Genomic DNA, 23323 nt, shown 5'->3' on the forward strand with positions numbered 1-23323 from the left:
ACTATACATATATTAAGATGATATCTGTTCTTTTGGACAAGTATATCAACGCCTGTAAGCAGCTAAGGGTGTTCATTTCATTATAAGTTATGTGGTGTGTTGTTATTTGTGTGAACACTGCTGTTATATCTACACTCAAATGCACCTTTTGTGCCAATATAAAAAAATAACCTTTCCTCGAAGAAAAAATGCCTAGTTAAGAAATTTAATATAAAATTTGCAATGCCATGTACTATTTGATTGCACAGAGTGGGAACTTTGATATTGTACAGGGTGCAGCACTGTAAATGAGACAAACGAAAGTTGGTTTCTTCTTTTTTTTCGCCAAAAAAGTAAATAAATAAAATTTTTAAACTGTTGTGAAGCGTATTTCACACATTATTAGATAGTCTGCCTATAGTGTGTTCTTTTCATATAAACTAGTGTTTAAAAATGTAAAACATTACAGTGTCAACATATTTTGTTAAACGGCTGTTATTAAATTGACTTGCTACTTTCTCGTGATTTTTTACAGAAATTTAAACAGAGTCAGGTTTTAATACTGAGGCCCACACATGTTACAGTATGTAAAGAAACTGCTGATTAGTTTATCACAGCTTTTCAGGGGTCCCGGTATTTTCACAGAGAAAATATGGTAGGGTTAAGTAGAAGCCGAGAACTTTCTTGGAGTAATAGTGTGTGTGTGTGTGTGTGTGTGTGTGTGTGTGTGTGTGTGTGTGTGTGTCTGTGTGAGAGAGGGAGAAAGAGAGAGAGAGAGAGAGAGAGAGAGAGAGAGAGAGAGAGAGAGAGAGAGAGAGAAGAGAATTGACAAAACATGTAGTTCTTTTTTCGGTAAGCTTTTCTTGCTTAATTTTCTAGACCAAATGCTATTTGTATCATGGGTGCCCAGAAACAAATTATGCACATAGACTTAAAAATAAATGAATGGGTTTTAAAATAAATGAATAACATATGAAAAATATGAGCCTTTTAAGATCCTCTTTAACAAATCAGACACCTACTTCGATAAAGTCCTAGCTACGTCCATGCACGAGATATGGATAGGGATTGCATTGTTGCCAGTTCCAAGCAATGGTTGCGGTAAGCGTATACACCTGCTCTGCGCTTGATGAAAGCTTTTATACCACAAATAATGTCTCTTGCATGGTTGTGCATAAATTATCGCTTACCACCACCATTAACAGTTACAAGTCACAACAAATGGAATATGTTGTTGTTGTGGTCTTCAATCCTGAGACTGGTTTGATGCAGCTCTGAACTGATAGTTCGGTAATTTTCACACCTGTCAACACCTGCTTTCTTTGGGTTTGGAATTATTCTTCTTGAAGTCTGAGGGTATTTCGCCTGTCTCATACATCTTGCTCACCAGATGGTAGAGTTTTGTCAGGACTGGCTCTCCCAAGGCCGTCAGTAGTTCCAATGGAAGGTTGTCTACTACTTTCGACTCAGATCATTCAGTTCTCTGTCAAACTCTTCACGCAGTATCGTATCTCCCATTTCATCTTCATCTACATCCTCTTCCATTTCCATAATATTGTTCTCAAGTACGTCGCCCTTGTATAGACCCTCTATATACTCCTTCCACCTTTCTCCTTTCCCTTCTTTGCTTAGAACTGGGTTTCCACCTGAGTTCTTGATGTCCAAACAAGTGGTTCTCTTATCTCCAAAGGTCTCTTTAATTTTCCTGTATGCACTATCTACCTTACCCCTAGTGAGATAAGCCTCTACATCCTTACATTTGTCCTCTAGCCATGGCTGCTTAGCCATTTTGCACTTCCTGTCGATCTCATTTTTGAGACGTCTGTATTCCTTTTTGCCTGCTTCTTTACTGCATTTTTATATTTTCTCCTTTCATCAATTAAATTCAATATTTCTTCTGTTACCCAAGATTCCTACTAGCCCTCGTCTTTTTACCTACTTGATCCTCTGCTGCCATCACTACTTCATGCCTCAAAGCTACCCATTCTTCTTCCACCGTATTTCTTTCCCCCATTCCTGTCAATTGCTCCCTTATGCTCTCCCTGAAACTCTGTACAACCTCTGGTTCTTTCAGCTTATCCAGATCCCATGTCCTTAAATTCCCACCTTTTTGCAGTTTCTTCAGTTTTAATCTACAGTTCATAACCAATAGATTGTGGTCAGAGTCCACATCTGTCCCTAGAAATGTTTGACAATTTAAAATTTGATTCCTAAATCTCTGTCTTACCATTATATAATTTATCTGAAACCTGTCAGTATCTCCAGGCTTCTTCCATGTATAGAACCTTCTTTTATGATTCTTGAACCAAGTGTTAGCTACGATTAAGTTGTGCTCTGTGCAAAATTCTACCAGTCGGCTTCCTCTTTCATTTCTTTGCCCCAGTCCATATTCACCTACCACGTTTCCTTCTCTCCCTTTTCCTACTACCGAATTCCAGTCACCCAGTCCATATTCACCTACCACGTTTCCTTCTCTCCCTTTTCCTACTAGCGAATTCCAGTCACCCATGACTGTTAAATTTTCGTCACCCTTCACTATCTGAATAATTTCTTTTATTTCATCATACATTTCTTCAATTTCTTCGTCATCTGCAGAGCTAGTTGGCATATAAACTTGTACTACTGTAGTAGGTGTGGGCTTCGTATCTATCTTGGCCACAATAATGTGTTCACTATGCTGTTTGTAGTAGCTTACCCACATTACTATTTTCCTATTCATTATTAAACCTACTCCTGCATTACCCCTATTTGATTTTGTGTTTATAACCCTGTAGTCACCTGACCAAAAGTCTTGTTCCTCCTGCCACAGAACTTCACTAATTCCCACTATATCTAACTTTAACCTATCTATTTCCCTTTTTAAATTTTCTAACTTACCTGCCCGATTAAGGGATCTGACATTCCACGCTCCGATTCGTAGACCGCCAGTTTTCTTTCTCCTGATAACGACATCGTCTTGAGTAGTTCCCCGCCCGGAGATCCGAATGGGGGACTATTTTACCTCCGGAATATTTTACCCAAGAGGACGACATCATCATTTAAGCATACAGTAAAGCTGCATGCCCTCAGGATAAATTACGGCCGTAGTTTCCCCTTGCTTTCAGCCGTTCGCAGTACCAGCACAGCAAGGGCGTTTTGGTTATTGTTACTAGGCCAGATCAGTCAATCATCCAGACTGTTGCCCCTGCAACTACTGAAAAGTCTGCTGCCCCTCTTCAGGAACCACACGTTTGTCTGGCCTCTCAACAGATACCCCTCCGTTGTCGTTGCACCTACGGTATGGCTATCTGTATCGCTGAGGCACGCAAGCCTCCCCACCAACGGCAAGGTCCATGGTTCATTTGGCGAGGCAAATGGAATAAAAATTCCATAAATAATTCGCTACGATCTCGTTTTATGCTCACATTGGTTACGACATTTACAGCAGAGCGCTGAAAACACTATTGAACGCTCATTGGCTGTCGGAGAATACGTTACGGAGATGCACAAAACAAGTCTAAAGTCGACCGCCATCATTCATGACTCCAACTATAACAACGTAAATGACATTCAGAATCTACAGGACATATTACGGACAAACCTACAGCATCACATGACCAGGCTGGCTGTGTATCTTGACAACCCAAAATCTATTCTTCGCATCTGAATGCTCATTCCAGGGAGATTTCTACTTTATGCTTCCAATCAAAAATTTGCAGTATGCCTGGCACTCGGCTGACATTCCAAAATTCAAAAATTTAGGAATGTGGCGTTAAGCATTTGTCGCAGATAAATGTCTGTGACAAGCAAGACTGAAACTTCCTCGCAGAATAAAACTGTGTGGTGGACTGAGTCTCGAACTTGGTATCTTTGCCTTTCGCAGGCAAGTGCTCTACCAACGAGCTACCCAAACACGGCTCACGTCTCGTCCTCACAGCTTTACTTGCGCCAGTATCTCGTCTCGTACTTTCCAAACTTCACAGAAGCTCTACTGCGAAACTTGCAGAACTAACACTCCTGAAAGAAAGGATGTTGCGGAGACATGGCTTTGCCACAGCCTGGATGCTGTTTCCAAATGAAATTTTCACTCTGCAGCAGAGTGCACGGTGGCACGAAACTTCCTGGCAGAGCAGGAGAGCTCCTGTTGAGTTTGTAAGGTAGGAGCGGTGGTATTGGCGGAAGTAAAGCTGTGAGGATTGGTGATGAGTCGGGTTTGTGCAGCTCAGTTGGTAGAGCACATGCCTGGGATAGGCAAAAGGTCCTGAATTCGAGTCTCGGTCCATCACACAGTTTTAATCTGCCGGGAAGTTTCATATCAGTGCGCACTCTGATGCAGAGTGAAAAATTTCTTTCTGGCGACAAACAACACTATAAATATGATTGGCGCTCGTTTCATTCGCAGCTGTTTTAATCTGTGCTCTTAGGTTCCTACTTAATCACACCCCCAAAAATCGTAACACGTTCCGAATAAACAGGAAAGTACTGGTCGACAAACGAGACTATAAAATAGGATTTCTCCTCGTTTTACTCATAGTAATTTTTAAAGCTGTAGTCTTAGGGGACAGTCTAACCACATTATCGGAAATCGAGATATATTCGAAAATAATCAGCCAAATATTTGTGACAGGCGATGATGTATGTATCATTGCTGCTCATTCTACTCACAACAATTTAAACTGTGCTCTTAGATTTCTGCCTAACCACATAGTGACATATGTGGAAAAAAGGTCAAATACATGTGACAAGCAGGAATATATCATTGCTGATTGTTTCACTCACAGCAATTTCCTCCTACGTTTTTTAATCATAGTGAACTCACAAAATGGAAGGAACTTATTTCTGAACTGGAAGGAACTTATTTATGAAGTGTAAGGAACTTATTACTGATAGATCAAGCTCCTACATATGAACAATATCGAATATTGCAGAACATACCTGTGTTACATGATTGAGAATATGTTATAGTACACAGATGAAAAAAAAAAACGTTCTCCAGCCAAGTTACAAAATTACTTCCTTATGCACTACAACATTACTTTTAACCACATTTAAAAAAATATATATTTATTCAGCAATAGGTATCACAAAGGTTTTGCTCTGGTTTTGAAGTACAACATGTAAATAATGTGTATAAATGGCAAAAACATTTCCACTTGTTGTTCAGGATTTCTTGCTTTTCGTTCTGCAAGTGTTGTTCCAGGTTATATATAGACTCTCCTCCCTCGTTGAAGATGTAGTTTAGAAAGTAATGTATGAACCTTGTGGGTGTTCTTGTCTTGGGTGCTGGAAAAGCTTTAAAGTCCATATACACAATTTTCTCGCTACATATTTTGTCAACAGTGGTTGATAACAAACTTGTTGATTTAAATTTTTTCCATATCTGGAGACTTGCAATTCTGGAGCAACCTACTATTGAATGTATGGCAGTGTCAACCGTTCCACAGTACTGGCAATAAGTATGCTTAGTTCATATAGAAAAAAAGAACAGTTTTCCATACATTGATCATTTCTGAATGAGGAAAAGTTTGAATGAGGATGCAATGGCAGCAAGAATTCGTTATAAGAAGTGTTTAATAAAACATTAAAAGTTTTAAAACTTTCGAGCATTTACTGAGACATCACAATATGTGCTACTGCATATCACAGAAAGATATCTAAAAAGTTTATGAAATGTTGTGTCTGCAGCCAGCGACCGTCCACGATGATGAGATTATATCGTTTGATCATCATGCATCAGTAATATGGTGGGATGACCGAGTGTACGAAGTTCATCCTCTCGGCATTCCTGTTCTGTTCAAGTGTTATGTTGACATCGATGTTTAAGTAATATGCAGTAGATTCATTGAAGCGTGGCCAACCTCCTTCTATGACAGGGTCCTCATCTGGCGTAGGATTCCTGTAACGAAATTTTTCTTTATTGAAGCTGGAGTGAAGTTAGTCTAATGCCAATAAACATTTTTAAAAGTGCTGTACATAGACAAAACAATGATGAGTTATGATACTTATAATGCAATATATCCATCAAATGTTTCCTAATTTTCATCATTCTTCTGTTTAAAAGAAAAAGACTTCTCCTCTTGGTCCATGGTATTTACCAGTCTGACTGGGAAGGAATGTCCTAACGAATCAGTAAACCTCACAGAGACCTTGTGATAACCCCTTTTAATGTAGCGACTACTGGACTAAATTGGCATAACATTAAAGCCTTCATTTGCGTTTGCAGAATTAAGACGCATGGTTTCCCCTAAAATATAGGGTGGTGGTGATTATTCCTAGAGCCATGAAATACAGCAGTCGACTTCGAGAGACTGAAAACATGTGACTAAGCCAAAGGAACACAGTCCTTGTATAGTGCAGGTGGTGGTCTTGGTAGCTTAAGACGTAGTACAAACGGGCCTAGTGAAGAAAAAGGCCCTGTTATACTTGCCGTAATCAGTTCTTAGATGAATAAAGTGTTTTCTTGCAGTATAGATTAGTTGCACCAATGTTTCTGGAAAGGCAATAGATGCGAGCATTTATGGAAATTTCTTTGGTGACCTTCTGCGCTTCCTGTTGCAGCTCATACGAAAAGAAAAATCGATAGTCCAACAGAATAATCTGCTCAATAATAAGAAAGGAAGGACAATATTTGTTGTTGAGAATAATTGAGAAATTCCGAATAACAACAAGATCACGACGATAGTGTGATATTACTTTTCTTCCTCGATGATCTCTGGTAGTGAGATGGTTTCAGCTGAGTCAAAGCAGCATACAGTTGTCGCTACACATAGCAGAAGAAGACCTGGTTATCCCACAAATTTAGTTATATCGCAGCTAATTTCAGAGTATTTCACATATAATGGAGCCACTGTGTTCTTTTACTAGTATTGGTCTCGAGTACGTGCTACACAAGTACTCACAGAAGGAACCTATGAAACATAGATACAGCACTTGCGACTGTCCTCCAGATAAAGGGATGGCAGCAGCACAGCAGTTCATTGGGTATCTACAAGCACGATCAAATGAAATCGACACAGATGAAAAAAAGCAAATTAAATTCAGTGCCTTGATGGAGAAAGTCTGCAGTTGCCTACGGCACCATGATAGTGCCTAGGCGTTCGCCTCATCATCTGAAGCCAATCAATGGCCATAAATGTCTTTCTTCACAGCTCCAAAAATATCTAAATCGCATGGGCAGGGATCGTCACCGTATAAAGCATGTGTAAGGGCTTTCCAACAAAACTCCTGCAGAGTAGACGAAACAACAGGTATGGCAATTCTGGGAAAGTCACGATGACGTTTTTCTTTAACTGTAAGGACTTTTCCCACAGTTTATAAATAATTTCATTGCAATTCCTAGCTCCACACCTTTATTCCCAGAAATCCCATCCTCAAATTAAGGTGTTTATGATATTAGTAGACTTGTTTAAATGGGAAACGATCTTTTTGCTTGGCTAGTCTGGTTCTTACATCCTCCTCCTAGCTTTCTCCATCATGCAGTATTGTATTTACAAGGCAGCAGAATTCCTTCACATCGTGCACTGTGTGGTCCCTAATATTGATTTTAAATTTATCGCTTATCTTACTATCGCTCCTCGCCTTTACCATAATCTTTCTTTGGTTTACTCTCACTCCATGTTTTCATTTCAGTAGATTATTAATAGCATTATTCTGTTAGTCCTAATTATTTCTCACACTCATTGAGGATAGCAAATCCATCAGTGAATTTCATCATTGATGTTCTTTCAACTTGAAGTTTAATCGTATTCTGAAATGGAATGAAATGTCGTGTGGCGAGCTTCTCCCATTGGGTAGACCAGTTGCCTGGTGCATGTCTTTTTTATGTGATGCCACTTTGGCGACCTGCGGGTCGAAATCCTGTTCTTAAACACCTCTTTGATTTCCGTTATTGCTTCTTTGATATACAGGTTGCAGGATAAAAACCTGATGAGAGCCCTGCATCCTTGCCTTACACCCTAAGTTAGTTGCATGTTCCATGGACCAACTGAACGATTCGTTTATTGATATGATGTGGAACGAGTCAGTTTACAGGATAGATATACATAATAAGCGTTAAAATTAACGAACAAATTATCATTTTATTCCTACTCATGCAACTACTCTTAGAAATGAAGATTGTTTTACTGCCTGCCAGTTTTTAAGTAAAAATTCGACAATGGATCCGAAGACGCTTCCAAGAGAAATGATTTTAAATTTGATTTAAAAATTCCTTCGCTAACTGTCAAACATTTTATGTTTTTGGGCAAATGATAAGGAATAGGAGGGGACCTAATATTGAACCCTGTGGGTCTCATTTTGTGATTTTTATCTCAGTTTCTAAAATTTACTGCTTTTGTGACATTTCTGTATTATTTATCAAAACCTGTTATATTCCATTTGTCAAGTATGATTCAAACCAGCTGTGTGTAAAGCCATCAGTACCGCAAACCAGTATGCATGGTTTCCTCTTAGAGGGTTTTACTGTTCCTCATAAGTGATGCCCTAGGGCCCTCTCCTGCCACAATAGTTGATAATGTTGTGTCTGATTCAATGCTATTGATGACACATCTTATAAGAGATGTGATGCAGCATTGTACACAATGATTCTGTATTCGAATCAAGAGCTTACTTACAGAAAGTCAAATGGCAATAGGCGGTGGGCATCAAGGTAGTATCTGGAGACCTATCTCTGCTGACGACGATCACAGCATTCAATGGTTGCAACAGTGCTCTGTTATTTGTCTGAGACAGGGTCGTTTCAGGAAGTAGGAAATCATGAAACACGTATCCAGAATGTTCAGACACCAGACATGGAGGAAAATGTGGTTAACACTGTGTTAGGCGACCGCCATGTCGGTACCAGGCAGTTAGCCAAACAGTACAGGGTAAACCAGTAGACCATGTGGAACATTCTCCATGACAATTGTTACTACCTTTATTACTTATAGCTTGTGCAGGGCTTACTAGCGACAGACTTTCCACACCATGAGCAATTTTGTTACTGGTTTCTTCACCAGGTAACCACGATTCTAGGATTTGTGTCGCCCACCCTATGAGGCCACCTTTACACGGAGTGATATCTTCAACTTCCATAATACTCGTCCGTGGGATAGCATGTAGAACCCATATGATACAGTGACAGCGAACCATCAGCATTGGTACAGGCAGAATGTGTGGACGTGGATAATTGGCCTCCGTATTTTGGGATCAGTCTTCGTTCCATGTCGCCTAAGAGGCCGGAGCTAGGGACGTTTCTTGCTGGGTGACTTTGCCTCTCCTGTTGAAGAAAGCGCCACTAATGATTCGAAGGGTTATGTGGCTGCTACATGATGGTGTTCCAGCCCACTTCGCCATTAACATCTGGACACATCTTAACCGTGTCTTCGCTTGTCGATGAATCAGACAAGAGGGTCCAGTTGCACGTCCTTCTCATTCACCGATCTCAACCAGTGCGATTTCTGGTTATAGGGCCATCTCAAAAGTATCGTATATGCAGAGCTCATTCCAGAGGTGGAGGCACTGGAGCAGCATATTCACACCCCCTTTGACACTTTTCGGATGCAGCCTGGCCGATGTGAAGGTGTGAGACAGAAAATGCTAAGGCGCGTACACACATGCATTGAGGCACATGGAAACATTATCAACACATTCTATAACTATGGCTACATTGTACATTACGTATTAGATCGCAGTTTTTGTTACATGTACGACTGAGTAAATGGTCTGTAGCATGGAAACGATGCGTTTTCGGAAATAAGTTCATTGGACCTTTTTTGTTCCGTATCCTTTCATCGATCTGTTGATGCTGTTGCAGCTTGACATAGCTGACCTGATGGCCATCAGGGTGGAATATGGAATATATGGAAAGTGCTCAGACAAGCACCAGTGTTACTAATTGTAATACTACTTCGCGCCTATGTGGCCTTATCAACCTTTTTTTCTTTGACATAACGAGTGATGAAGGTAAACGGCTTTAATGAACTGTTTTTTTTTCCTTGTTAGGCGCTGGCTTGGTAATTCTGAACACTGTTAGCACCTTATTTTCTTTGAGGAATACAAACCAGTCTCTGATTCATGTAGATAACTGTTGTTCAATTCACGCGAGCTGGAGAAATTGTGCCTGTCACATCTCAGGAACGTAAAGCAGAGGATTGGAGGAAATACTTACATATACTTGGCGAAGTTGGTCCAGAGCTTGACCATTGCAGAGCGCACTTTCTGCTCATCCGAAGCAGGGTCGAGATTCTGTCCCGAGCCGGGAACGCTGAACAGTGAGTCCAGGTCTGCCATGTGTGGTGCTCCTATGACATAAAACATAAACTCTTCAGCTGAGGAACGAATTGTCAACAGTTATATCTTATAAACGACACCAGCCAGATGGCATACGACCCACCACCAGAACAAGCCTGACTAGGTGAGAATGTACGACGAAGCTAAAAACAGATGTCATCGATGCAGATAAATCGTCTGGTGAAGAATGACAAATAATTATTATTTCAGCGAATTTGACAAAGTACACATTGTGATGATTCTGCGGCGTAGCACAATTATCATAACAGAACTACTCGTGGTCTGTTCAACGTTTATCATTGGCATCCGCCTAAAGTGGTCAAATGACACTGGTACCGTTAGCACACGAAAACGCCTTAGATGTGCACGCATTCATAACCGTCGGAAATTTGCCTACTGGTTGTAACAGCCTCTGACAAAGTGACTGGAAGGCACTACAATTTCTCATCACGCTGTTACATGAATTAAGCTAAAAAGGAATCTCCGAAGCAGACAACAAACATTTGTTGACTCAGCAGCAGCATGTGTTATATTTTATTTGTTGCGTATTTAGCCTGACCAGATTAAGGCCTCACGGTCCCGTCTTACATGTGACCAGCAGCAAATGTATTACAAACATTCACAATAATAGTAATAATAATATAAATAAATGATAATAAAATAATGTGATAAAAATTACTTTGACAATGATGTTGATTAGTCCATCATATTCGAAGCCGTATTTAGTATTGTCAAAAGTGCAAGTTGCAGTGATTGTGAAATATAGCGAGAGTGACAGCTACATATTTCATGGTGCTGGAGAAAGTGATTATCTGGATTCCCTGTGCACATGCCTAATGTAAATAATGAATATGGAATGTTCGTCCCTGGTTTTGGAAGAGTCAGGACGAATGATCAGAACTGAAGAAGAAATATCAACGATGGCAGAGAGTATTACGAAGATATTAGATTTTCTGAGAACAGTTTCATGGCGAATGAAATACTACATTCCTTAGTATTACTATTATTGTCTTTCTTCTACAAATTACAAGTAGATCATTTAAAAGTAGAATATATTTTTTCATGTTAGCAAAATCTAATAATAATTATGGAATCTAATTACGAGTAAGAATTATAAGGTACTTGCCAAAGAATGGGAATGGGCTTCCCACTTCTTATGTATTGTTGTTCATCATCATCATCATCATCATTTAAGACTGATTATGCCCTTCAGCGTTCAGTCTGGAGCATAGTCCCCCTTATAAAATTCCTCCATGATCCCCTATTCAGTGCTAACATTGGTGCCTCTTCTGATGTTAAGCTTATTACTTCAAAATCGTTCTTAACCGAATCCAGGCACCTTCTCCTTGGTCTACCCCGACTCCTCCTACCCTCTACTGCTGAACCCATGAGTCTCTTGCATAACCTTGCTTCTCCCATGCGTGTAACATGACCCCACCATCTAAGCCTGTTCGCCCTGACTGCTACATCTATAGAGTTCATTGCCGGTTTTTCTTTGATTTCCTCATTGTGCACACCCTCCTGCCATTGTTCCCATCTACTAGTACCTGCAATCATCATAGCTACTTTCATATCCGTAACCTCAACCTTATTGATAAGGTAACCTGAATCCACCCAGCTTTCGCTCCCATACAACAAAATTGGTCGAAAGATTGAACGGTGCACAGATAACTTAGTCTTGGTACTGACTTCCTTCTTGCAGAAGAGAGTAGATCGTAGCTGAGCGCTCACTGCATTAGCTTTGCTACACCTCGCTTCCAGTTCTTTCACTATGTTGCCATCCTGTGAGAATATGCATCCTAAGTACGTGAAACCGTCCACCTGTTCTAACTTTGTTCCTCCTATTTGGCACTCAATCCGTTTATATCTCTTTCCCACTGACATTACTTTTGTTTTGGAGATGCTAATCTTCATACCATAGTCCTTAAATTTCTGAGCTAGCTCTGAAATATTACTTTGCAAACTTTCAATCGAATCTGCCATCGCAACTAAGTCATCCGCGTATGCGAGACTGTTTATTTTGTGTTCACCTATCTTAATCTCACCTAGCCAGTCTATTGTTTTCAACATATGAGCCATAAATAATATGAACAACAGTGGAGACAGGTTGCAGCCTTGTCTTACCCCTGAAACTACTCTGAACCATGAACTCAATTTACCGTCAACTCTAACTGCTGCCTGACTATCTATGTAAAGGCCTTTAATTGCTTGCAAAAGTTTGCCTCCTATTCCATAATCTCGTAGAATAGACAATAACTTCCTCCTAGGAACCCAGTCATATGCCTTTTCTAGATCTACAAAACACAGATACAATTCCCTGTTCCACTCATAACTCTTCTCCATTATTTGCTGTAAGCTAAAGATCTGGTCCTAACAACCTCTAAGAGGCCTAAACCCACACTGATTTTCATCCAATTGGTCTTCAACTAATACCCGCACTTTCCTTTCAACAGTACCTGAGAAGATTTTACCCACAACGCTGATTAATGAGATATCTCTGTAGTTGTTACAATCTTTTCTGTTTCCATGTTTAAAGATTGGTGTGATTACTGCTTTCGTCCAGTCTGATGGAACCTGTCCCGACTCCCACGCCACTTCAATTATCTTGTGTAGCCATTTAAGACCTGACATTCCACTGTATTTGATGAGTTCCGACTTAATTTCATCCACCCCAGCCGCTTTATTGCACTGCAGTCTACTGACCATTTTCTCCATTTCCTCAAATGTTATCCTATTTCCATCGTCATTCCTGCCCCATTGTACATCGAAATCTGAAACATTACTGATCGTATTTTCACCTACATTGAGCGACTCTTCAAAATATTCCCTCCATCTGCTCAAGGCATCACAACAGGATACACCAGCAGTTTTCCTGACCTGTCCAAAATACTTGTCATTTCCTTCTTACCTCCCTTTCGAAGACTGCTAATTACACTCCAGGACGGTTTTCCAGCAGCTTTTCCCAAGGTCTCCAACCTGTTTCCAAAGTCTTCCCAAGACTTCTTCTTGGATGCTGTGATTATCTGTTTGGCTTTGTTTCTTTCTTCAACATAACTTTCTCTGTCTACCTGAGTTCTAGTATGTAGCAATTTTTGATATGCCTGTTTTTCCTTTTACAGGCTGCCTTGACTGTGCCATTCCACCAAGCTGTTTGCTTCATCCTACCTTTATAAACTACTGTTCCAAGATATTCTTTGGCCACTTCTAGTACTGTATCCTTGTACCTTGTCCATTCCTTTTCCAGTGACTGCAATTGACTACATTCAACTAACTGGTACCTTTCCGATATTACTGTTATGTACTTGTGTCTGATTTCCTTATCCTGAAGTTTCTCCACTGTTACCCTCCTACACATGGGCCTGACCTCCTGCACTTTCGGCCTCACAATACCAATTTCACTGCAGATTAAATAGTGATCAGTGTCATCAAAGAATCCCCTGAATACACGTGTGTCCCTCACAGCCTTCCTGAATTCCTGATCTGTTATTATATAGTCAATGACAGATCTGGTTCTCCTGCCTTCCCAAGTATACTGGTGAATGTTCTTATGTTTAAAAAAGAAGCTTGTGATTACTAAGCCCATACTGGCACAGAAATCCAAGAGCTGTTTCCCGTTCCTGTTGGCCTCCATATCCTCTCCAAATTTACCAATAAGCTTTTCATACCCTTCTGTTGGATTTCCAATCCTGGCATTAAAATCACCCACGAGCAGAACACTGTCCTTGTCCTTTACTCTAACAACTACATCACTGAGTGCGTCATAAAAACTATCCGTCTTATCTTGATCTGTCCCTTCACAATGAGAATATACTGAAACAATCCTAATTTTCTTGCTAGATACTGTCAAATCTATCCGCATCAGTCGTTCGTTTACGTACCTTATTGCAACTACACTGGGTTCCATTTATTTCCTGATGAAAAGCCCTACACCCCATTGTGCTATTCCTGCTTTGACGCCTGACAGGTTGACCTTGTATTCTCCCATTTCCTCTTCTTTCTCACCCCTTACCCGAATGTCACTAACAGCTAAAACGCCCAACCCCGTCTTACTTACAGCCTCTGCCAGCTCTACCTTCTTCCCAGAGTAGCCCCCATTGATATTAATAGCTACCCATCTCGTTACCATTCGTTTGCCGAGTCGTATCTTAGGACTCCCTGGTTTGTCAATTAGAGGTGGGACTCCGTCACCTCCAAAGGTCCGAGGCATTTTTCTCTGATTGTTGCCAGCATCATATTTATAGTACTAGGGAAGCAGTTTGCTAACCTTACTTGCCCCGGGTCCCATTGAGTTTTACCTCTAACGGTTGAGGGACTAACCGGTGGATTTGGTAGTCTTTGCCATCTGTGCACAAACGTGGCCACGACTCGGAATATGTCCGAGATGCCCAGCCTTATTCCAAAGTAACTGGTATCCCGACTGTCAGTACCACTGACTTGGCCACTCATACGTTGCCCGTGGTTCATGAACTAGGACATGATACCAAGAACCCACAGCATGAACACTGTTGTTTCGATATAATATTGTCTCGACACAAAACTGGAGCCATCACATTATTAAGAAACTGTTTGTCTTGGTGTATTAGTATAAGACTGTTTTCCGACCTTGAACTACATGGCACATTTAAGAAAAATCATAGCAACCAATACAGTTTTAGTTACAAGTTCATTAATTAGATTTTGAAGTTACAGTACCTCACTAGAATTGAAACCTGGGCCAAGGACTTCTCGTAATATCGCCCCACGCTCTTAGGTCCCACAAATAGGACTACAGAGTACATATTGCAAAAAATAGATTACAACGAGAAAGTACGATGTGATTCTCTGAGAAACAGTGATGATGTGAGCATTAATAAGCCAAAATGATGACTTAGACAAAAGAAAAACAATTATGTGTGCATACCTCTTTGTGATCAACTGTACTGTACTGTCTGAACGTGTGTATAGGCATATTACTTGTAGTGGTAGAGAGTTTCTTATGTCTCAGTAGTCTGTTATTTAGCAGTTATACTAAGCAGCTTTGAGAGTTCTCGTAAATATGTAGTATTTTTGCTTCTTTATCTACGTATGTAATGTGTGTACTGATTTTGTATGACAATGATACTAAATTTTTGAGTAAATTTGCGTTGGCACAATACATATTTGTGCAACTGAGAAGACTACTTTATCTTACACAAGTATTATTTCTTTGTGGCATTTATGTGAGTTTTTTTTCGACTAATATTGACCAAATCTACATAATTATTGGAGTTTGATGGTAAGAAAGGAGATAACATCAACAAACCCGATAGGATTTGATCCAGAGAACCTTCTTATAAGTTTTGTCGTAATTTGTAATCACGTGAATGCCAAACAAAACATAAAAAAGTATTTGGCTGAGTACAAGACATAAAATAAAGACCAATCAAATCAAAGCCTTAAATAAATGAAAAATAAAAAAATTAAAAAATAGGGGACAGTGAAATAGAAATCAAAGTTGAAAAGAAACCTGTGTTAGACAGGTCTCGACATATATGGAGAATGAAAGGAAGTGAACTCGTAATTTGAAGATATCGAAGCGAAGTAGCTTACATTTCGGTACAGTAATGCCAGATTTCCTGTAGTCATTGTCTTGGGAAACCACTGCAGCAGTAAGGGGCAAGGGGAGAAGGTGAGATATAGTGATAATAGTTCTGGACTCACATGTTTAAGAGATTTGCTATCAGAAAGAAACTCGAATTTCGTAGCAGCTGATATTCAGTAGGCTGAGTGAGGGTTGAGAAAGTTGGCTAGCTGTAAGCGGCCAGAGGAGGAAGTGAGACAGGGTTGTAGTCTACCTCTGCTGTTATTCAATCTGTACATTGAGCAAGCAGTGAGGGAAACCAAAGAAAAATGTGGAGTATCAATTAAGATTCAGGGAGAATAAATAAAAAATTTGAGGTTTGTTGATGACGTAATTCTGTGAGAGACAGCAAAGAACTTGGAAGAGCACTTGAACGGATTGGACAGTGTCTTAGAAGAAGGATATAAGATTAATATCAACAAAAGCAAAACAAGGATAATGGAACGTAGTTGAATTAAATCAGATGATGCTGAGGGAATGAGGCACTGAAAATACACTCCTGGAAATTGAAATAAGAACACCGTGAATTCATTGTCCCAGGAAGGGGAAACTTTATTGACACATTCCTGGGGTCAGATACATCACTTGATCACACTGACAGAACCACAGGCACATAGACACAGGCAACAGAGCATGCACAATGTCGGCACTAGTACAGTGTATATCCACCTTTCGCAGCAATGCAGGCTGCTATTCTCCCATGAAGACGATCGTAGAGATGCTGGATGTAGTCCCGTGGAACGGCTTGCCATGCCATTCCCACCTGCCGCCTCAGTTGGACCAGCGTTCGTGCTGGACGTGCAGACCGCGTGAGACGACGCTTCATCCAGTCCCAAACATGCTCAATGGGGGACAGATCCAGAGATACTGCTGGCCAGGGTAGTTGACTTACACCTTCTAGAGCATGTTGAGTGGCACGGGATACATGCGGACGTGCATTGTCCTGTTGGAACAGCAAGTTCCCTTGCCGGTATAGGAATGGTAGAACGATGGGTTTGATGACGGTTTGGATGTACCGTGCACTATTCAGTGTATCCTCAACGACCACCAGAGGTGTACGGCCAGTGTAGGAGATCGCTCCCGACACCATGATGCCGGGTGTTGGCCCTGTGTGCCTCGGTCGTATGCAGTCGTGATTGTGGCGCTCACCTGCACGGTGCCAAACACGCATACGACCATCATTGGCACCAAGGCAGAAGTGACTCTCATCGCTGAAGACGACACGTCTCTATTCGTCCCTCCATTCACGCCTGTCGCGACACCACTGCAGGCGGGCTGCACGATGTTGGGGCGTGAGCGGAAGATGGCCTAACGGTGTGCGGGACCATAGCCCAGCTTCATGGAGACGGTTGCGAATGGTCCTCGCCGATACCCCAGGAGCAACAGTGTCCCTAATTTGCTGGGAAGTGGCGGTGCAGTCCCCTACGGCACTGCGTAGGATCCTACGGTCTTGGCGTGCATCCATGCATCGCTGCGGTCCGGTCCCAGGTCGACGGGCACGTGCACCTTCCGCCGACCACTGGCGACAACATCGATGTACTGTGGAGACCTCACGCCCCACGTGTTGAGCAATTCGGCGGTACGTCCACCCGGCCTCCCGCATGCCCACTATACGCCCTCGCTCAAAGTCCGTCAACTGCACATACGGTTCACGTCCACGCTGTCGCGGCATGCTACTAGTGATGAAGACTGCGATGGAGCTCCGTATGCCACGGCAAACTGGCTGACACTGACGGCGGCGGTGCACAGTTGCTGCGCAGCTAGCGCCATTCGACGGCCAACACCGCGGTTCGTGGTGTGTCCGCTGTGCCGTGCGTGTGATCATTGCTTGTACAGCACTCTCGCAGCGTCCGGAGCAAGTATGGTGGGTCTGACACACCGGTGTCAATGTGTTCTCTTTTCCGTTTCCAGGAGTGTAGTTGAAGAGTTTTGCTATTTGTTCAGCAAAATGACTGACGATGGTAAAAGTAGAGATTATATAAAATTTACACTGGCAACAGTAATAAAAGCGTTCCTGAAGAAGAGAAATTTGTTGACATCGAATATAGAAATATATATTTAAGTCTTAGGAAGTCTTTTCTGAAGGTATTTCTCTGGAGTGTAGCCATGTACGGAAGTGAAACATGTTCGATAAACAGTTTAGACATGAAGAGAACAGAAAATTTTGAAATGTGGCGCTCCAGAATAACTTTGTAGATTAGATGGATAGATCACGTAACTAATGAGGAGGCGCTGAATTGAAATGGGGAGACAAGAAACTTGTGGTACGACTTAACTAAAAGAAGGAATCGGTTGGCTGGACACATTCTGAGACATGAAGGGATCACCAATTTAGTTCAGATGTGTGTGAATTCGTAAGGGGCCAAACTGCTAAGGTCGTCGGTCCCTAGACTCACACATTACTTAAGCTAACTTATGCTAAGAACAACACACACATGCCCGAGGGAGGACTCGGACCTCCGGCGGGAGAGGCCGCGAAATCCGTGACATGGCGCCCCAAACCACGCGGCCACTACGCGTGGCACGAATTTAGTATTGGAGGGAAGTGTGGGGAGGTAATAATCGTAGAGGGAGACCAAGAGATGAACACAGGAAGCATATTCAGAAGCATGTAGATTGCAGTAGTTATTTGGAGATGAAGAGGCTTCGACAGGACGGATTAGCGTGGAGAGCTGCAACAAAAGTGTTTTTCGACTGAAGGCCACAACAACAACAACAACAACAACAACAACACGGCCAACAAGTGGCAGTCACTCTCGCCAATAGCGTGGGATTTTGTCCTGGGACGCCACATTCCTGGCGCCTGCAATCGGTTCAGTATAAAAAGCATTTCCAATTGGTGAGGTGAATGGTAGCTGACTCAAAATGTAGAAAAATGTAAGTTAATGCGGCTGAGTAGGGTAACGATACCCATAATGTTGGGATACAGCATTAGTAGTGTACTGCTTGATACAGTCAAGTCGTTTAAATATCTGTGTGTAACGTTGCAAAGCGATATGAAATGAAACGAGCACGTGAGACTTTGGTACGGAAGGCGAAAGGTCGATTTCGGTTTATTTACAGAGTTTTAGGAAAGATATGGTTCATCCGTAAAGGAGACCTCATATAGGAAGCTAGTGCGACCCATTTTTCAGTACTGTTTGAGCGCCTGGGATCTGCGTCACTTCGGATTGAAGGAAGACCCGATGCAATTCATAGGCACGCTGCTAGGTTTGTTACCGGCTCGAACAACACACAAGTGTTACGGAAATGGTTCAGGAACTCAAATGGGATTCCTTGGAGGGACGGCGACGTTTTTTTTTTTCGATGAAAACTATTGAGAAAATTTCGATAACCGGCATTTGAAACAAAAATGTTGAAATCTGTGTGAAATCTTATGGAACTTAACTGCTAAGGTCATTAGTTCCTAAGCTTACACACTACTTAACCTAAGTTATCCTAAGGAGAAACACACACACCCCTGCCCGAGGGAGGACTCGAACCTCCGCGAAGACTAGCTGCACAGTCCGGCATTTGAACCTGATTGCTGAACGGTCCCACTGCCACTAGGATTCACTTCGCGTAACGACTACGAAGATAAGATACGAGAAATTAGGGCTCATACGGGGGAATGTAGATAGTAGTTCTGCCTCGCTGTGTCTGATAGTGGAGCAGGGAAGGAAACGACCAGTGGCGGTACGTATGTAAATGTAGATCTAGTATAAAACGGAGGACGCCTTGTTACAGTTCTCCATCGGAATGGATGGTCAGGTTTCAAGAAGCCATTTGAGAAGCGCGAACGGATCTCCAGTTTTATGCAAGAGCCCAAGAAACAAATATTCGCTTGACTGTTACTCATGCAAGTAAGTAAAAACGATATTTATTTTTGATTATAGGCCCTGACGTGCAAGAACAGGATGTCGGTTGCTATCGACATACTGTTCATTCATAAGTATAAATGTTTTTTTTAAGACTAGAAATGAAATCATTTCAATATTTATTCGATATGAATAATACAAATACTAGTCTCATTTTTCGAATTGTAGTTTTCAAGCCTTATACTAAATAAATACAACGGTCGTTTACTTCAGTGTACCTAAATTTAAAAAATTTTGACAAAGTGTTTTCATGAGACAGTTCCGAGACAAAGTACCAAAGTTTTTCAGACAACAATAATTACATATTTGATTCAGAAGCCTCCACTGCATGTCCAAAAGATATCGTTACTGTCATCAGGTCATGATATAGAAGATGTGTTCTAGATGCTAGACCAGACCTAGGTTAAAGAAAGGCAACTACTCGAAATGGATAATAATGATCGCAGGAGCTGAGTTGTGGGCAGTGTAACAGAGAATACAGAAGTGCCTGCAAATTGAATAGTCAGTTTGTGAATTTTGGACCACTGCATGAGGATGAGTGTCGATGTTATCAAGATGAAGAATGACAACATTTCAGAGAAGACAAGTATGGGAGGAATGAATGAAGGCAGGAACGAGACACATCGATCTCTCAAAAGAATGAAGATGATTGCGTCAGGGCTAGTTGAAAATTTAAAGCGGATTTAAGTATATTGTGAGGTTTGATCTCAAACTTCTATGGAAAATGTGTGGCACACAAGAAAAATGATTAACATTTTTAATTTTTAAAACAAATATCAGACAAAAAATGGAGTTATTTCAAGAAGTAAAGAAGATTGCCACCTATACATTAATACTGATAACAGTCACACAAGTTTGTGACGTGGAGATCAATGCAGTATTGGAAGGCGCCAATGAGACCAACTCTATTGTCACAACATTAAATGAGTGTCGCACAGGCTTGGAGATTGTGTCAAGGCTGGGGAAGCAAATAGGCCGTGCCATTTCAAAGGAATCATCTCGGTATTTGCCTGGGGCGATTTTAGGGACATTACGGGAAACTTAAATCTCGATGATCGGATTCGGGTTTGAACCATCGTGATCCCAAATGCGAGTCCAGTGTACTAACCAGTGCGCTACCTCGCTCAGTATGAGCAGTTGAGTGAAATTACGAAGTTACCAGTATTCCCTGTGAACAGTATCCAATTTCGAGTTCGAGTGACAACAGAAGCATATCAACTGGCCGACTGATCCATTTACAATTTTAACTTCAAGACAGAGAATATATAACATAGTCCTCTCTGTTTTACACATCAGCTGACTTTCAGAATAACAAGAAATATTTACTTTCGAAGAAAATAGTTTGTGTTCTGGCAATAGATGAGCTCGAAGATTATGTAAACTGTAGTGAAGATGTCGATACAAATAAACACACTCATGTGGTTTGCGGCCTGGTTAAACCATTTGAAGCTGATGACCCCAAAATAGTTTGCTTGTGCAGTGTATTAAGTGTAATTGTCTCGTGTAAATAACTGTAATTACTGTTTTTATAGTGTAGTGTCATTACTCAGTCATTGTCTGATGCTGTCCGCCCCAAAAGTTGTGGTCAGCGCGGCGATCTGACACGCCAAGGGGCCCGGGTTCGATTTCCGTCTGTGTCGGAGATTTTTCTCCACTCAGGGACTAGGTGTTGTGTTGTCCTCATTATCATTTCATCATCAGTGGAAGGCAACGGGAAACCACCACTGGAATCACTTCCCTAGATGCTCATGCGGTGGACCTCTGTGACGAGGCTTCCCCCATGACAAGACCTGCCGTATAGCAGAACACATAGTTTTTTTTTTGTCTGATGGTTATGAGAGAAGCGCCAGCACATAGCATACTCCTCTACAGTATCTGCAAGGGGCTCTGTGATTAACATCGCTTGTGACAGACAAGCCACTGTCAAGTATATCACAAGCTTTTACTCCAGAAGTCATTGAGAGGAAATTTGGAATTTAACCCAGAACTTTAACACAGAGCCTAGTAATCATAAACTGTTCAACATCACATTTCTTCCGCTTGCTAGTACTGACTACGTAAATGTTTTCACCAACAGGATTCGAACTGGCTACCTCTGTTTTCACCAGTACCATTTAAGATCGCTGTTCATAAGACATCAAATGAAATTTTAAAATGAGACATTTATTTAAAACATCATAAAAGTACAACAGTCCTAAAAGAACACAGCAAAAGCATCAAAGCGCAACCAATACCCCATTCTGATAATACAGCTTCACTAAAAGGGCCTTTTCTGGCAACGTCAACATGCTGCGACTGCTGGCGCATCTGATTCTCTCTCTATCGTTACAGCTCCTTTTATACACTATTTTTATGCTCACTCGCTGACGTTTTGCTGTCCAGCGCCATCTGTCGAACATTTTGTGAACTATGTTTTTTTTTGGTTTTAATAAAACCCCATGTCATTCCAAGCATGTGTGTCAAACTTTTACCTCTCTGTCTACATTATTCCGTGGTTTCTTAAGTTTTACGATTTATACTGACTTTTTGATCACCTGGTATATGAAGTAGGATAAAGTATCGCTGTAAATATGAGTTTATGATTACTATGCATGGAGAAAGAAGATAAGATAATTTATATAAAGGTCAAGTTGATGATAGTGAAACGGTGCTGCAGGCAAAAGTGTGATTGAGGTATTAAAAGGGAACACTAGTTCAGTTAAAGGATGAGTTTGTGCACCGTCTGGTCCAGACAACGTCTATACTACCACAGAGTCACAGTGCAGTGGAGGCCGACACGAAAAGTATGATAACAGAACAACTCACCTGGTACGACGGAGGGGTCGCTGCGACCGGTGTAGGCATACTGGTAGTAAAAGACGGGCTGTTCCATAGTAGTGCTCAGGATGTGCACCGTCGTGTCGCAGGGCTCACCGTTGTTCAGGTCCGTAGTCATCTGTGCCAGCATACGACTTGCATGTAGTCCGGCTTTAAATGCTATGTAATCCAGTTTATTTACAGCTACTATGCCAATAATAAGGCGTTTATTACAAAAGTTATAGTCTATAACTGTAAATAGCCTCCATTTTAATTCATTTTGGTTTCTTCTTACTATACAGGGTGGTCCATTGATAGTGACCGGGCCAAATATCTCACGAAATAAGCATCAAACGAAAAAACTACAAAGAACGAAACTCGTCTAGCTTGAAGGGGGAAATCAGATGGCGCTATGTTTGGCAGGCTAGGTGGCGTTGCCATAGGTCAAATGGATATAAACTGCGTTTTATTAAACAGGAACCCCATTTTTATTTCATATTCGTGTAGTACGTAAAGAAATATGAATGTTTTAGTTGGTCCACTTTTTTAGCTTTGTGAAAGATGGCGCTGTAATAGCCACAAACGTATAAGTACGTGGTATCACGTAACATTCCGCCAGTGCAGACGGTATTTGCTTCGTGATACGTTACCCGTGTTAAAATGGCCTGATTACCAATTGCAGAAAAGGTCGATATCGTATTGATGTATGACTATTGTGATCAAAATGCCCAACGGGCGTGTGCTATCTATGCTGCTCGGTATCCCGGACGACATCATCCAAGTGTTCGGACCGTTCGCCGGATAGTTACGTTATTTAAGGAAATAGGAAGTGTTCAGCCACATG

General features: G+C 41.4%; 1 protein-coding gene across 1 annotated transcript in view; it reads right to left on the bottom strand.

Annotated features, from left to right (window-relative positions):
* Positions 1–5005: 5005 nt before the first annotated feature.
* LOC126316969 (juvenile hormone esterase-like) overlaps positions 5006–23323 on the bottom strand; it is an 82830-nt gene continuing 64512 nt past the window's right edge. Inside the window, exons 9-11 of the mRNA XM_049993037.1 lie at positions 22489–22618; positions 10106–10238; positions 5006–5854 (exon numbers count right to left, since the gene is read on the bottom strand). Coding sequence (XP_049848994.1) covers positions 5692–5854; positions 10106–10238; positions 22489–22618 — 426 coding nt within the window. The 3' untranslated portion in view covers positions 5006–5691. The remainder of the gene's footprint in view (positions 5855–10105; positions 10239–22488; positions 22619–23323) is intronic.

Source organism: Schistocerca gregaria, chromosome 1, assembly GCF_023897955.1.
Source record: "Schistocerca gregaria isolate iqSchGreg1 chromosome 1, iqSchGreg1.2, whole genome shotgun sequence".
NCBI lineage: Eukaryota > Metazoa > Arthropoda > Insecta > Orthoptera > Acrididae > Schistocerca > Schistocerca gregaria.